This window comes from Balearica regulorum, chromosome 7 (assembly GCF_011004875.1).
Source record: "Balearica regulorum gibbericeps isolate bBalReg1 chromosome 7, bBalReg1.pri, whole genome shotgun sequence".
Lineage (NCBI taxonomy): Eukaryota > Metazoa > Chordata > Aves > Gruiformes > Gruidae > Balearica > Balearica regulorum.
This window is the reverse complement of record NC_046190.1, coordinates 21,378,264-21,395,380: the sequence shown is the minus strand read 5'-3', so window position 1 is coordinate 21,395,380 and position 17,117 is coordinate 21,378,264. Positions and strand designations below refer to the sequence as shown.

The 17,117-nt window shown below is 43.4% G+C and overlaps 1 protein-coding gene across 3 annotated transcripts in view; it reads right to left on the bottom strand.

Annotated features, from left to right (window-relative positions):
• Positions 1 to 226: 226 nt before the first annotated feature.
• The window catches only part of ALOX5 (arachidonate 5-lipoxygenase), a 35,154-nt gene continuing 18,263 nt past the window's right edge, over positions 227 to 17,117 (bottom strand). For 2 of the 3 annotated variants that reach the window (XM_075758383.1, XM_075758384.1), the window contains exons 6-14: positions 14,546 to 14,718; positions 13,668 to 13,814; positions 13,366 to 13,569; positions 13,049 to 13,135; positions 11,141 to 11,319; positions 7,983 to 8,104; positions 5,597 to 5,697; positions 2,838 to 3,008; positions 227 to 1,573 (exon numbers count right to left, since the gene is read on the bottom strand). In XM_075758383.1, coding sequence (XP_075614498.1) covers positions 1,394 to 1,573; positions 2,838 to 3,008; positions 5,597 to 5,697; positions 7,983 to 8,104; positions 11,141 to 11,319; positions 13,049 to 13,135; positions 13,366 to 13,569; positions 13,668 to 13,814; positions 14,546 to 14,718 — 1,364 coding nt within the window. In that variant the 3' untranslated portion in view covers positions 227 to 1,393. The remainder of the gene's footprint in view (positions 1,574 to 2,837; positions 3,009 to 5,596; positions 5,698 to 7,982; positions 8,105 to 11,140; positions 11,320 to 13,048; positions 13,136 to 13,365; positions 13,570 to 13,667; positions 13,815 to 14,545; positions 14,719 to 17,117) is intronic. The other variant, XM_075758385.1, reaches the window with a different exon arrangement.

Genomic DNA, 17,117 nt, shown 5'->3' with positions numbered 1-17,117 from the left:
TGCTGTGAAGGGTCTAAAATCAGTTTCCATGCCCATGTTTCATATGAAACAGAAAGGATGTATATTTAAGTAGTACCCTTTTCCAAATAACACATGAATGATAGAAATAACTATATTTCTCAAAGTGCAGGAGCTTCATTTCTCTACACAGCACATTGTGCTTATTCCTACCAGGTTTTTGAGACATACGGCATTAGATATTAAGTTAAGAAACAAAAGCTAGATGTTCTTATTCAGTTTTGTTTTATTAAGAAGCTTTCTTATCTATTGAGGAAACACACTGCAGGCTGGCCAAAGCCAGTACAAGGAACAAATTCGGCGAAAAATAAACAAAAATTGTTATTAACAAAACTACGAGTCTTAAATTTCCCAAACCTCATTTTTGCTTACATTATCTCAGTGACTCTCTCAACTTTAACCAAAGCCCAAGTACTTGAACCTAATCACCTCTAAACAAGAGGCAAAACTCAGTTGTTTCTAACTAAGGTGGAACACCAATTTAACCCTTCTCCACAACTTTTATCATTATACAAAGTAGCCTCTTCATCACCCACAAAACAGAAGAAACTAGCAGCCTCAGCAATGAAACAGAAATTGAGCATAAGCACTGCTAGGTCTGTATGTGTTGCCATTGTGCTAAGCAAAACAATTGTTTGTACATATGAATGACATCAAAGTCTGCTGGTAGAGGCTAAAACAAACCTTTTCAGCTTTATGTAGAAAATATATAGGTTTATCTAGGTAGAAAATTTTCTTCTCCTGTGAATCAGGCTATCTCATTTCACATGAGCTTGGTAAGAAAGTGATAAAATCCATCAGCTATGTTAAGAAAATGTGGAACTAGATGATCTTTAAGGCCGCTTACAACCCAAACCATTCTATGATGCATCCTGATTAGGACATTCACAGTTGTAGTGAAAATATTTAACATTTGTTTTAATCAGATTAAAAACAATGCATAAACTTTAAAGATTATATTTTTATATGTCATCAGTGTCACCTACTAAAAATAGGAAGGATTTTAAAGATGTGACTTGCTTATTGCTTATGATACTGTTTTCATTGAATAAGATAAGTGAATCTGTGATTATTTTGTTTTCACCAGGAGAGGAAAAGCTAACAGAAACATGAATACCGATTTTAAGATTAATTGAAAAAATCTTGGAAAAATAAACTTTTAACAAATTTGACCTAGAGGGTTGTCAACTAGACTTTGTTTGCAAGATCAGTCATGATTCGATTTGTTTTGAAGGTCCGAATAGAGTATGGGTCAGCTCTAATGGAGAGGGTGGGTTTCTTATTTCATCCATTTCTGAAAGTTCATTGTAAAGAAGCATCTGTAACAGGAAAGGATCATTAGCTTTACATGCCTCCAAACTCTCCTGTTATCTGCTCACACAGCAACGCTGTTGGGAATGCGATCTGGGGAAAGGTAGTAGTAAGGGAGCTTTTTGTTCTTGTTGCGCTCAGTGATGGTGTTGACAATCTCATCCAGATTCTTGCGGAATGTTGCCATAGCCTCTTTCACCGGTTTCTCCACAAAGTGTTCATCTGGGTATGTGCCCAGAAACAGCTAATTGAAAAACACCAAGAAATCATACTTTGAGAAAACAAAAGCTATTCTGTTTCAACATTATGTCGTTCAGCAGAACAACACCTAGAGCCTCACAAATGCTACTATTAAAATAGTACTATCAATATTTCAGCTAGCCTACATTTGCACTGCCAATGAAAGACGCTGTGCCATCCTCCCTCCACCGCTGGCTGCTTCTTTGCATCCCTGCATCTTTCTGTAGTGCTGGTTCAGGTGTCTACATGGCACTTCCTCCACCTGCAGGGAGCTGATCCACTGAAAAATAAGCACTTTTATTCAGGCTAGTGGTCAGCCAGATCAGCTTCCCAAGCCAGATCTCTGTGTGGCCACTTAAACATTTGCACTGCTAAAGAAAAGAACAGCATGGGAGGGGAATTAACAGCCAGGGATGAAAAACAAAGACAATTGCTTCTTTCAGTGACAGTGGAAATTTCTGTTGACTTAAAACTGTTCTTCAAAGTTCAACCTGTTGGTTGCTTTAGTCAGCTTGGACTCTACAGGTGCCCTGAATACCAACCACATTGCCAACATGCATACTGGCATATTACCTGCTTTAGGTAACTATTTCCCATTATACTACCCATGCTTACTAGCTTCTCAGCTCAAATCTGCTTTCCTCTTAAGGAGAAACTTTATTTGAACTAGCCTCTGTCCATCATATTCCATTTAAGGATTTCAAAACACATCCTCCAGACACAGCCCTTGTGTGAGACAACCAAGTACCTACAACCTCATTTTACATGAGGGAAACGTCTACAGACCGTGTTTGCAAAGCCTCCTGTAGGCTTGTTTTGGTTTTGCTCCACATCAGCCAGGCACAAGCCACAGCTGTAGTGCATATGGCACTGGGGCAGATTTTCCAAAGGGACAGGACATGGGGACACAGTGGTGCTGTAGCTTCTCCACAAGCACTGCTAGGGCAAGGAGTGGAGAAAACCCTTGTGCCTCTGCAACTTTTCCTCCCACACCAGCACCCTTACTCAGCAACACCATGCTTGAATCTAGAAAATTTCATTTTGGCTGAAACCAGCCTCAGACTAAAAATACAACTTCTCACTCAGAGGTGGTTTGTATCTGGCAAAACAAGGGCAAACCCACACCACTGATATATCTCCACAGAAAGGCAAACATGGTCAAGTCAAGCACAGAGCAGCACTACAGTCTTGTGAGTCTGTGTGCTCTTGCCATGGCCCTTGTGGTCTCACCAATATCTTCACTACCTCGAGAAGGGAGGTCAACTTACTTCATTGTCCTGGAATTGGCTCAAGGCCCAGACAGCTCCAAGATGCCAACAAGAACGTCCCCTGTCTGGCAGACTCTCCACAATTTGTTCAATGGTGACTGTCCCCTTTTCTGTCGGAGGAGGGCGGCGCATTGTTGGTGGGGCATTGGGAATCCAGGAACACCAGTCATACTGCACAACAAAGCAAGAGAGCATGGTGAAAAGCTACAGTGCCTGTTTTTTAGGAACAGTGCAAAGAAAATCAGGAGTCTTGCCACCAGGGAGTTTGCTTCTGTACTATGAGTATCTCAGAAAGAGAAGATACTAACTAATGGACAGAGAGATGCTCTAGAGAAGGACTGAAGGAGACAAGAAAGTCCCTACTGTCTTTCTCAGGATCTCACAAGGGAGAGAGTTGTGTTGTCTAAATGGGAGTAGTTATGCTGCTAACCACAGGCATGTGCCACACAGCCCAGATTCACCAGCCAGGCTAAGGACTTACCTATCTTATTAAACAAAGATCTCTTCTGATAATCTGAGGCAACCTCTGATAAAAAAACCTAAAGTTGATATAATTTCCTTTTCTCCAGTTGCTCTTTTCTGCAAAATTTGCTTTAAGAACATGCCCACAGTACTGTGGTCAGGCAGTAAGAGAGGCAAAGGATGCTGGTGCCTCATGGAATATGTCACGTGGATGTGGCTGCGGTGAGTGCCAGACTGGGAACTCAGAATCACTTCTGGCCTGCTTCAATGTTGTAAGATGGCGATGTCTCATTTTGCCTCAGATATGAACCTGAGTTTTGCCACCATCTGAGATGTTGCACTTACCATAACCTTTTCTTTTCCAAGCACTTTTTTACCTTCATACATATCCCCTGCCCTTATCCTACTCTCAGCCCTCCCTCTCTGCCATTTTTTTCCCATGGCTGAAGACCCTTTTGCTGATGGGCTGAATATCCTCTGCATGCCAAATTACCTCTCTCATTCTCTGGAGGCTCTCTGCTAGACTCTAGTATTCTGGGCAATATTAAGAGATGGTTCCTTAGCGGTACTTGTCAGACAGGATTTCCTAAGGGGGAGGCTGGGAGATACCTCAGTCACTTGTAATGACGGGTTGGAAGTGAATAGTCACAGAGGTTCCTGGTCATGGATGTGGCACAGGAAGAGTGTGTGTTCATTTGACACCTGGCTCTAGACCTGCTCCAGGGCTCCTGAGCTGCAGGGGCGGACAGGAGGGTCAGCATGGAGAGTGATGTGGGATGTGTTTGGGAATAATCACCATAGGAAAGATGGTCGCTCTGCTTATCTGTGAGATCATCCATGCCTGAAGCCAGAACATGTGCCAAAAAAAAGCTCACAGAATCATAGAATATCTCAAGTTGGAAGGGACCCATAGGGATCATCGAGTCCAACTCCCTGCTCCTCGCATGACTACCTGAAACTAAACGATATGACTAAGAGCATTGTCCAGACACTCCTTGAACTCTGACAGGCTTGGCACTGTGACCACTTCCCTGGGGAGCCTGTTCGAGTGACTGACTGCCCACTCAGCGAAGAAGCACTCTGCAATACAGACTGACAAAGAGATTTGCTTCTGGCTGTGAAGTCTGCTTTCCAAAACGCCTTGATGTTGGAAGAAACAGCACTTGAAAGGCAAGCTGTTACTACAGTTTCAGAGTAGATATATGTCAGTAAAGGTGGACGGGGTAATACAGGCTATCAGTACATGTCACATTAAACATCATAGAGGAAGCTCAAAGAGTTGCCAATTGGCTCACAAACTCAACAAATGAGCAGTCATGCCCTTTCCATGCATTGGGAATGTTAAGCACATTGGTGCTTTTGAAAACTTGACCATACATGACCAAAGCCTAGATCCTCATGGATGCACTGCTTCAAATTTCTGTGTATGTCAGTGGCAGTTAAGTATCCAGATATCATTGAAGATCTGGAGTCCTGTCCCACTGACTTCAATGACACTTTACCTTGTAGAGGCTTGTCTGTGCTGCTGCAGAAAGTAGAAGCAGAGGTCCTGCAGACATGCAAGGCAGCTTTCAACTAGTGAACTCAGGACCCTTGGTAAATGCTCTGTTAGGCCAGCTAGATCGCTGTGCTGCTGGGACTGGACTGATGGAAATAGCCAGCTGCACCAACTCGAAGACAGATGGCGTATGCAGCTACATGAACTGCAGTCACAGCTCTGAGCTGCGCTGCACGTGTTCCCTAAGCCACATCTGAAAAGGGGATGTATGCTGCTTCAGCACAGGCACGCTGCCAAGTTAGCACAGCTTACAACAGCAACGCATGGTAATCACCGTGCATGCACTCACAGCAAATGCAAAGAAAAGCCACTTAGCATAACTCATTGCATTTCGTTGCAGAATGTGCCACAGACTACCAGCGCATATCATATCCAGGAAGTTCAGGTGATGCCTGGAAAGCATGGTAGCTAGACTGTGCACCTGAACCCTTCAACATTTTTGAAAGGGGTCTTAGCAACACATTTAAATGTTTAAAAATATTATTCCCCATAATAAAATCATTAAAACTAAAATATACAAGTTAGAAGCCCTACATTTGAGGTTTGGTACATAATTAGGACTCAAAATGCTTTTCTCAGCTTTCAAAATACTTCAGTTTCCACAGGCTTCATGGGGATTTGCAGATGGGTCTGCAGTTACCTTGACAAAAAGAGTAATGTAATGTCTGTATATCTACTAAAAAACATTTCTCACACCTCCCAGCCCAGAAAGAACAGCAGTCTTCCCAGAAATTCCTACCTGACCAAAATTCACAGCTGCATGCTGGGCTGATGTGGTGAATATTATCACTGTGAGATATTCTGCTAGCTTCTCTCGTGTCCTGATCGTCTTAGGAAACCCTAAACGAGGGAGAAGAAAAGCTTAAGTAACCCAGCTATGAAGTTACCCAGTTACCCAGTAGTAGTCAGCTACTCAAAAGGCATGAGTTAGAGGGCTGTGCAGCAGTCACTGAAGGGCAAGGCATTCTCTTTCTGAATCTTGCTGTGTGGTCTAACAGGAGCTACTCAACCTCTCTATGTCTTGGCTGTCCAGTCATAAAAACAGAGTGATCCTGCCTTACCTCATACAGGTTTGTGAGGCAATCACCACTGTTTGCAAAGTACGTGACATACCTTAAGGGAAAGGCAAAGTATAATGACACCTTTAAAAAATACTGTAACCCTGTCCTCTCAACCCTACCTACCCTGCAGCAAGGAACCCAGACAGTCCACAGGGCAGGGACCTCAGATGCTCCCTTTTTCTTCAGTCTGCAGTGCAAGCAGGAAAGATTCATGCCAAGGAGCAAATGACCATGTGCTTGCATTTAGAAAAGTTCGAGGCTCAGCGATCAAGTGCACTGCAAGACAGAGTTCAGGGAGAGCTTACTTGCTGGAATGGGAAGTGAGGAAATGAGAACTTCTGAAAGAGAAACAACAGAATGAGGAAGAGAAATAGTTGCATCAAGCCGTCTTTGAAGGGGAATAATCAAATGGAGCTATACAAAGAAAGAAGGGATTAGTCAGGGGCTAGGGAAATATTTTGCTACCAAAGCACCCCCAAGCCTTTATCTCTCCTATCCCCACTACATCACAGTCCTGTGCTGTACTCCCTGTCCCAGCCCAATGTGACCATAGGTCCCAGGATACCTAGAGACCTGTCAGCATCTGGGGTGAGCTGTCCCTGCTCAGGCTTCCTGTGCCAGCTGCTTCACATCTCCACCAGCAACCTGATGCACATGTGAACTCAGAGAGGGGAAAGAGGCACATGGTAGCTGTGGCCAGCTACCAAGCCCCAAGAGGAGAGGATGCACCATCTCCTCCTGTGTTCTGCTATCCTAAGCACACTGTGCTCATCTTTAAAGGGCTTAGCATGCTCCCACTCAGAGCAGCCCTCCCAGGGCAGGAATGGAGACTGGAAGGGGACTCCCACGTGCAACAGCCTCCCCCATATATCCTCCTTCCATTCTTTACAGGCCCAGCCAAGTACCACGGCTCTCTGCCCCAGCCCTTGAAGTGGCAGCAGTGCAGACAGCATGCTGCAGGCCTGGCAGGTTTCCCACCTATAGTGGCAGTCCTGCCACCAGTGGTGCTTGTGGCATCCCACCCCAGCTGTAACCCTGGAAAGGCTCAGTACTTGTCCCATATCAAGATGCTTAGGTCAACCATGAAGTTCCTACTACCAGCCCATTTCTAAGCTTTTCCTAAGAGACAACTAGACAAACAAAAATGATAGCAACTAGATGTCCTTTGCTTGTCCAGGCAGGTAGAGCCCAGGATGCTGTTATACACCAGCACATACTGGTAACAAGTGGAAACATCACAGTTTTGCCTGGAGGTCTCACACACAAACGTGTGCATGCAATGCCAAAGCCATCTGCCCCAGATCACTGGTCAACAGGTGTTTCCAGTTGTAAATCGGTCAGGACAGTATGAAGAATCCCCACCCACTTGTATAAATCCCTGAAAGCCTGCTTGGACAAAATTTAAGCAGAGGAAAAAAATGTTTAGGGAAAGGCAGAAGAACGTTAAACCAGGTGGGAGAATAGAGCTGTGTTATGGGTGAGAGCTCCCACAGCCAAGTAATTGTTTGCAAGAAATGAGAGGCAGTGAGAGGAGACAGAGCAAATGAAAATATTTATTGGAAATACTTATGAGTATCTTCTCTTGAAGAGAACAGAACAGCTCAACGACAACACAGATGCTGAACAAATGTGAAGTGCAGCAAGATACTCTTGAGGGGGTTCTTACTTGTTCTTATTTGGTGCAAGGTTTGGAGGAGAGGATTCAAGGCGGTCTCGCTGCTCTTTGTGATTTCTACCAGTCTGTCTAGCGATTCCAACAGCACATACAGATAGACCCTCCCCTAGCGCTTAAAGCACGAGCAGACACAATCTAAGGACCAATCCCCAGTGTACAGAGAGATTACAAGAGTTGCCCAAGCTCATGGTGAGAATCTGTGGCAGAGGAAGGAGCTGTCTCCTGAGGGAGGGAGGGCGGGCTTAATCCAGGGTCTCACCCATAAACCTGAGCATCTTTCGGCCGAGAAGGGAGAGGGTCTCCAACAGTTCAAGGCATGCGGTGCATGCAGCATTGCTGTCAGCAGGGACTTGACAAGCTGCAGACCTGGCTGGGCCATCACACCTTACCTGAGGCCTTCACACCTCTCATCCCATAGACGTAAATGTCTTTGACAAAGGCCTGTAGCTCCACGTCCTCACACACCACCTCGTCACTCTCATAGTAGATGTGAATCACATCCTCTGCAAAACTGCAGACACAGGAAGAAATGAACAAGACAAAATGAAAAGGAGAAAGGAAGCCTGCCATTCCCTGAAGACCTTCTACTGACCTTGCAGAGGAGGCAGATGCTGTACAGGGAAAGAGAGAATCATAGAATCTTAAGGTTGGAAAAGACTCCAAGACCACCAAGTACAACCATAGACCCACCACCACCATGTCTACTAAACCATGTCCCAAAGTGCCACGTCTACACGTTTTTTGAACAGCTCCAGGGATGGTGACTCCACCACCTCTCTAGGCAGCCTGTTCCAATGCCTGACCACTCTTTTGGTGAAGAAAACTTTTCCTAATATCTAATCTAAACCTCCCCTGACGCAACTTGAGACCATTTCCTCTTGTCCTTTTGCTAGTTAATTGGGAGAAGAGACCAACACCCATCTCACTACAACCTCTACAACTTTGAGGTAGTTGTAGAGAGCAATAAGGTCAACAGCAGGTCTCAACACCCTCCTACCTCCTTCCCACAAGCAGTGGGAATGCACAGAGGCAACTTTGATTCATTTCTGACTGCAGCATCACTTCGTCCCCCAACAAAAAGATGCTGAACCACACGGAATGACCTCAACAGTCCTGTGTGCTTTATCCTTTTATTTGATGTTTTGCTTCTGCTCAGACCTTTGTCATCACATCTACATCCTTTTCTTCACTTAATACAGACTCCCTCTGGCATATCCACATGGCTCTCACACTGGGAACAGGGGGTCCCAAACCGTGACACCAGCACCATCCCCTGTATGTGGGATACCCCAAAGCTGCTCCTGAATACCATTCAAATAGTTGATCCCCTCCTACCACATATCTTTTTCACAAAACCCAAGTGGCACACTTCAAAACGAGGGTGGCCCAAGAAACTTCTCTTGGGGAGAAGAGGTCTAGAACCTACACCACTGCATACAGCAGACATCTCCCTGTTCAGTTCTTGTTCTCAAAATCTCTTTCTATAAAAGCTTCCCAGGCTAACTCACCTCAGAAAGAAAGGCTCTTAATATACTAAGAGAACATAAAAACTTCTTAAAGCAGTAAAAATAGGTAAGCCTGATTTCCAGAAGATTTGCATTTGATGACTGAATGACTGGTTAACTGAGCTATGCTGAGGTATTCTGTTAGCTCTGCAGGTACCTATAATCTCTGGCTAAATATTTTAACAACAGCCCATAGGGTGAAATGTTTGACTACAGAAGCTGACTGATGGGATTAAGAATTGTTACCCAATACAGATTTCTCCCCTAATAAGCTATAAATTTATTGCAATTTGGAAACCTTTACAAATCTGTCAGTGTGGTTTTGGTTTCTATTAGCCAACCAAGTCAAGAGTTGCTATCGAGGCAGACAAACAACTGTATAAACACCAAGAGTTTAAGTAATTTTGGCTTCAGAGGAAGCCAAAGGAAAAGAAAAATTCTGCAACATGCAGCAATAAAGCTGCCCTGCATGACCTCTGCCTCCATCACCTGGCACCTGTGCCAAATGCATACAGAAGTGTTACACAATGACAGTATTTTAGACCCCCTTCGGTGTAAATACTAACTAGTATATGAAGTGTGGATGAGGCCTTTTGGGTTAGAATATCTTTGGGTTGCAATATCTATTTGCAGTTAGATCAGAAATAAGAAGCTGAGTATCACAGAAGGGGTTTAAAAATTCGCCATGTGAGCCACATTGTTTCTACTGGGACAACCTTGTCAGCTTTCTCAAGTCTTCACCACGTGTGAAGCAATGCTGGGAATAGAAGTTATTTCATCAAAAGAGTGGAGGCTGACACCCCTGCAGAGTGTAGGAGATTCATGGTGACTACACACATGCATGACCCTGGGTTCATGGGTCAGGATAGCACACACTTGAAAAGGTACTACCCACACCATTTATAACCAAATTATTCACCTACGAAATCTCTCGGTCAAATTTGAGGTAGTGTAACATCTTCCTCCAGCTAGGTTAACACCCACAGTCAAACTAAATTGAGTTGACTAAGTACTATCTGGTATTTGAAAAGGCATATCTCAATCAGCAAAGAAAACACAGGAAAGAGAAGAGGGACAAAAAACCGGACTACGTCAAGAAAACAACCACAGAAAAGTTATAACTTCCTTTCCTCTCAAATGGGCACTAACAATTGCAGGAAATATTGCAAGATAACCCCTTGCCAAAATACAGAGAAAACACAAGAAACAAAGATGTACCCAACACCTAAAACATTACGCTTGTATTATAAACCCCCTACTTTGGGTACACAAAAGATCTGATTTTTAATGAACTTGCTTTTCAAAAGCCACGTGACCAGAAACAGCTGTATATTCAGCAAGCAGCTTATGCCATGCAAAAATATGTTGTTTGCTAAATGGAATGCCACTGTAGAATAAAAACCATATGAATCATTCCATTCTAAGGCAGTGTGTCATATCTGAAAAGGAGCCACATTTGTATAGTCAAGCAGCCTTTCAGTACCTCTCCTGACTCAGAGTTGCTGCCCTTCCTGACAAAACTTGGGCCTGACAATTTTAAGGCATTTTAAGAAAGGTTTTGCTTGAATCATTTAATGCCTAATTTATTGAGTTTCAAAACACAACTCACATGCAAGCCAAGCTTACATTTCCACTTCACAAAAACTAATGAGGTCACGCAGCTGACTTAGAGAGCTGGGCTCTCTCTTGGTTTGTGCATAGCTAAAAAAAAAAAAAAAAAAAGCTAATTAAATCCCCTTGGCAAGGCTAAATTCTGTGAAATCCTATAGAATTGTATATACTTATAAAGGGGCCTCTGAAATACAGAACACAAGAAAACAGGGTTGAAAAAAAGTAGGAATTAATAGTCTTTCAAAGATGTGTGCTTGACTACATATTTTTCCTCAGATGAGATATGCTAGATGGAAAAGGCACCACATGACTAAACAGCCCAGGTGCTGTTCACAAGGCTGTGATGAAGAGCAAAGTGAGCAGAGAGAAAATGAAGTTGTGTTTCTGTGACAGTGACTTTATTAGCCATTTCTAGAACCACAGTCTCTTACTTCTTTATAGCCTCCCAGACTTTAATGCCGTCATCCCGGTAATAGTAGTAGGGGATATCCTCTTTGCTGTCCATCCCTTTAGCTTTGATCTCCTCAGGGAAGCAGAGGGAGCTATAAGTCAGATCCTTCATTGCTTTCTGCACCATTTGTACATGTCCTCCTCCACCTGTAGCATTTGCCTGCAGGAAAAATGGCAAGACAGGAACAGTGGGAGATTATGTTCACTTTGTGCCAAGACTGGCTTTCCAAATTTACAAGAGATTGTATTCAAAACACTGGTGAATCTGTTTTTCAAGGAGAAAACCACATCTCCACACAAACAAGTACCGCACTGCATAGGTCTACTGCAACTGTGCATTTTGACTTCTGAGATTTCACACCTTTTCCATGAATGACTGTTAATATCCACATTTTCTCCATAGGTACAGCACCTGCTTATAATGGAGTACAGCAATAAAGTACAGCAATATAAAAGCACTTCCTGCCAGCCCTGTGCTCCAGAACCAGCATGCGTGTGAAAGAAGGCAGCCAGGAGTGTGTTAGAACAGGGCTTTTGCTAAACCACCTACTGCTGCTACAGAGCAGGTTAGGAGAAAGTGTTTAGGGATGCAGGCTACCATTAGCCACCCTGGAACTTAAGCCAGGAGATCAATCCCGCTGGGTGGCTACTGATGAGGACTGGCCAGGGTTTCAGTATACGTTACATTTAGAAAACACAGCATGCCCACAACAAGCAGCAGTGCAAAACTCTTCAGATAATCACTGCACAAAAGTTCCCAAATGATACTTTTCTAGCACATGATGCTAGTTTTGTAGCAGTAGTCAGCTTATGCTTACTGTCCTCCGGCTGGGTGTTCATCTACATAGGAACCAACAGATTCTGGACCTCCAGGATCCCTGCTGGGGTATCTTAGCCACACATCCATCCCACATGCATGGGGTACAGACGTTATGCTTCTGTGCCTGACAGGTCTCCACAATCAGCAGTGGATTACAGAAGACAAGGAAGGTGCCTGGGTTTACGCTCTCTTTTCTCCTTGGGTGAAAAACTCTGGAGTATAGAAGCTATTTTTGGTCTGGTGTCAGAGGTGTAAGGGGGATAAAGTTGTCCTGAAACACAAGCACCCCTCTTTGAAAGACTTTCTGAAACCTCCCCAAACTTCTCATTTGCTGATAACGTGTTGTCACAGAGACAGCTGCATGCCAACCTGCTGTGATTTCTAGATGCAGCATGCCATTTCTGGGGGAGCCAAGGAGAGAAGAGCTGGGTACATGTTAAACACCAGTGCAGTCAGATTTAGATGTTCAGATTTGACCTAAGAGCTGCATCGCAGTCCATGATATATGGCTATGTTTCACTGACTCAGATGAAACTGAGTTTTAATCCTAGCAGATCTGCAGATCTGCTGTTTATGGCAATTCAAGAAGACAGGCTGGAATCTACACCCACTATTTGTGGGCTTAGAAATCTATCTTATCTACACGTCTTTCTCTGATGCAAATTTCCTTTTGCAATCAGAAATTCTTTTGCTCACCACCCTGCTCCAAGATGAATAACTGAGTACTTAAAAGAAATTGGGGACTTAACTGTGTGCATACATGTGCAGGGATGTACGTGCATATTATGTTACCTTGCACTCCTATACTCATAGCTGATGTGGCTTTGGGCTAAGTGAGATACTGACTCAGTACTGACATTGGCCAGTTCTGAATCGGCTACTTAGAGTAAAAGATAACATTTTTAGCAGAACAAGGCATCAGTTCTGTGTGCCAGTTTCTCAGGTAATATTAGTTATGTTTGCCCTTTAGTAGAAAGGTCAAGAAACAAGGCAATATGTGATGGTTAAAGGATAAAAACACATATGGAACCATGAAGAATAATGAAGATTTGCAAAGGGAATTACTTACCTTGTCAAAAAGGCCACATTCACAGATAAGCTGTTCTCGGGCTTTGGTATTGATGGCTATTGTGAACCGCATGTGTGGCACCAAGAGCTGTGAAATAGGACAAACAATGAAAGAAGGCAAATTCTCTGATTGAATTCAACAGCAACCAGGTATAAAGTTTGAAGTCCTGGAAGACCTGGTGGCTTAGCTGTACATTGACTTGCAGGGCAGTCAGCCAAACGATCTCAGCTGAGCTATCACCAGGACTCCTTTATGGTTTGTCAAACTAATGTGATAACCTCCCTGACCCACATACATTCCTTCAGGTAAGAACCAACCTTGAAGAGGGGATGTACAGCAGGCAGCTGCCGGAACATAGCTATGCTAAACACCTCTGAGACTAAGTGTGTCCGCAAGAGATGGGTCACTGTCTGGTGGATATGGAAATCAGATGAGCGAACCCAAATTTTAGCTAGCAGCCAGTCATATGTGGCATCTGAAGGAAGGAATACGGGATTGTCTGGCCCAGGCTTTTGACCAAGCTGAAAGATATAAAAAGAGTAGGAAACCCCAAATCATTCATGTTTAAGATGAGACAACAAGCAAAGGGTCCCTTTAAAGACCCTGACAGTAAGCCCACCTGGATTGCAATGGGTACAATTTTATTCTCCAGATTCTTGTACAGCAGACAGATAGGTGCAGCCAGGTACTGTATTGTGCATGGGTCTGTTTTATTGGCATCCACACCATCCAGAAGCTCGTAGTCCACAATGAAAATGTTTCCTTGCTGGGGGTGGGGAGGAAAAAAAAAAAAAAAAAAAAAAAAGCAGCATGATGTGTTTTAACGGAGTGCAAGCAGTAAGGCTTGGAACAAAGGCTGGGAAGTCCTGGCCAGAGGCTGGCTTGTGCCCTGTCATTACGAGCAGCTGCTGGCCTTCCCTTGCTCATGATGGCTCAGGGATGGTAACACTGAGAGAGCAAGCATCTTTACACAAACTACATGCCTTGTGTCCACTGAGTCTGACAGCAACTCTTTCAACAAAGAGCACCTATGTATTGGGCATTCGTGCAGTGACACTACGATGCAAGTTCCACGCTGCCAGCTGAAGAGACCTCTGTGCTTGTTGTACAAACAAAAGCAAGGCACAGCCCTTGCAACCATCCTTCAGCATGTTAGTTCAATTCTGTGGGTGACAACAGGATAAGACCTACCAGGAAAGGGAGAGGCACTTTTCCCCTCTGAGGCAATCCCTAACCTTTCAGAGGAAACCACTGAAAAAGGGCCCTTCACCCCCCAGTGACATCTCTTGACCTGGAGAAATGCATGGCCTGCAGCTCCAGGACAGTAGGAGAAAACAGTTCACAGAAGTGTTGCCAGTCTGAAGAGACAAGCAGCTTTGCCATGACCAACCATAAGCCCAAAAACAGGAGGTGTGGCTGAAGGCAGTTAGAACAGGGTTTGGATGTTACAGGATATGAGAAGGAACATATGGAGTCCAGTCTAACTTGGAACCGTACCTTCACTTCCTCCTCCAGGGTCAGGTTCCTCTCCAGACTGCATTCTACCATATCCGTAGTCACAGGCAACTTCTTGGGTATCTCTGCGCATCTCTGGATCAGCACAGGATTGCATCCATTCAGGAACTGGTAGCCAAACATAAAATCTTCCTTCCAGTGCTGCATCACATATTCTAAAGAAAAAACAGGCCTGCAGCATCAATATCCTACTGCATTGTAGGATTCCTCCTTTCCTCCCCACCTTTTGCTACAGTGCACTGCAACTTTGACTAAAGAAAGTAGCAAGAAAGGGATTCAAAAGGTGCCATAGAATTTTAAGAAAAATCACTTAAGTTAAATGGACAATGTAATCTGTTTTTCCCTTTGAGAAGAATTAAATCGATAATAATTTGTTTCTCCATGTACAGAGGCAGAGGTAATGAGGAGTAAAATATTCCAGTCCCATGAAAAATGCTCTCTCCATCTGCAGACCACCTTCTCAGGTCTTCCATGATGTTTTTAAATATCACTCTTCAAATTCTCAGGGTATGCAGTACAGAGGGACGAGTCCAAAAAAGATGGTACAGGCAGGTGAAGGGAAATACAGAGCAACATGGGTAGGGAAAAAACAGCAGTGGCTGGAGCAGTTCTCTTAGCTGGAGCTGGGTGAGGGACACCTGGGGAAGGGTTTTGACTTTGACTCAGTAAAACTGCTCATTCGTTGTTTTGCTTGTTTAACATGTTTTTCCCTCTGTTTATTTTTCAATTGCTAATATAAACCCTGATTAACATATCTTCTTAATAAAAAGTTAGTTTTGGGTACTTCATCTCTTTACTATTACATATGTAGTACTACTGGATGTTTTCCACAATTGCGGTGTTATGTTTCATAATGTCATGTCGCTACCTCAGCCTACAAATTCAGAGTCAGAAAAAACATGATTAATGTGAAAAATCCCATGGTATCTTCAGGGGAAAAATGAAGCAAGTAAAGTTTTCCACTATTGCCTATTTTCAGACAAGGCAGAAGTTTTTCTGAAAGCAATTTATTTTTCTACAAAAGGTGAAAGGATGAAAAAGATAGGCCTGAAGGAATGCAGTGATAATTATAAAAAATAATCTCAAAACTCACAATGCTTTCTAACACAGCAAAAAAAAGTTAAGTTTACTTAAAGTTGACATTTACATCATCTCTGTCAATTGCATAATGAGCCTGGAGCTATATCTGAAGTCTACACCAAGCAAAAAATGACTCATCACCTTGGACAGAAACTGCATGACTGAAAAATGCTTTGAATCTCCTTCTCCATTAGCCCTGTTTCTGCCAACGCTTGCAAATAAGCAGATTCAGAGTTGTATTAATATAACTGAGACCAATGCTTAATGTTTAAAACTCACAGAATTGGAGCTTGAGTATGTAAATGTTATCAATGAAATTAATTGTGGTTTACATCTAATTACTGTGTTAAAAGTACTTTAGGAAGCAATCTTATTAAATGTAACAAATTGCTGTAATTAGTTTTTAATAGCTCTGGCCAGCTTGTGTGCTTTATTTTATACCCAAGACCGCGGAAATTACTCTTATTTCTGTTAACTGGTCCTTAGGCAGCCTGAAGAGGAGCAAAACTTCAGAGCAGGAGGGAAAAGTATTTTCCTTTGCAGAGTCTGAACATGCCATTCACATACATTGGAGGAACCACATGCTAGCCAGCTTATAGTATCTGTGTATCTATTATATCCAATAATACAGTAAAATAAAGTAAAACAATGTAACCACGGATGACAGTAGAAGGTTGGCTCTGACTCACAAAACAAAGGCTTCCCAGCCCTGCTTTACAGAAAGGGTACCATGAACTTCAAAAGCCATGTCTATCTGTAATTCTTTTATGTAACTGCTAAGATTTCCATATTGAAAAGGCTTAAAGAAAAGATGTATTTTGTCTTTGACATCTTAATACTGCATCAATGGAGTTTTTAACAGTATGAACAATACTGCAGAAACTGAATGGCCTTGAATATAAAAGTGAAACTCACACTCTGAGAGAGGCATTTTTGTCTTCCAGTAAGAAGATGTGAGTATGATATGACAAGCACAGCAAGACATTTAATGCAGTACGCGCAACTAATTCTGACATGTTTTTGAAGAGAGATGACATTTTGGATAAATGCTGCAAGCCTTTTCAGGCCTAACTTGCACTGATTTCCAGTAAGAACCACAGTTCCTTGTGGTCTGATAGCCCATCTTGGCTGCAGCAGGACCAGGTGAAGAAGTTACAGCTCCCAGGGCATTCCCAGCTCTGCAACCCATCCCCAGACTTGCTGGCCTAACAGCATGCACTTTCATGCCTGAAAGAAGTTCTGTCAAAATGACCGGCTAGGAAAAATTTGCCACTGAAAAGCATTTGAGCTGCTCTGTGTCACCAAAGCAAATGGCCCATGCAAACTGCCTGAAGGGAGCTACAGGTGAGGTTACAACAGCAGAACTGAGGCAGTGGTACCCTCCCCGTGTCGGGACAGGGATGAGAAGCTGGGACCGTCAGCAGCACTGCAACCAGGACTGAGCACATGGCTGGGACGTTAGCCAACAGCCTTT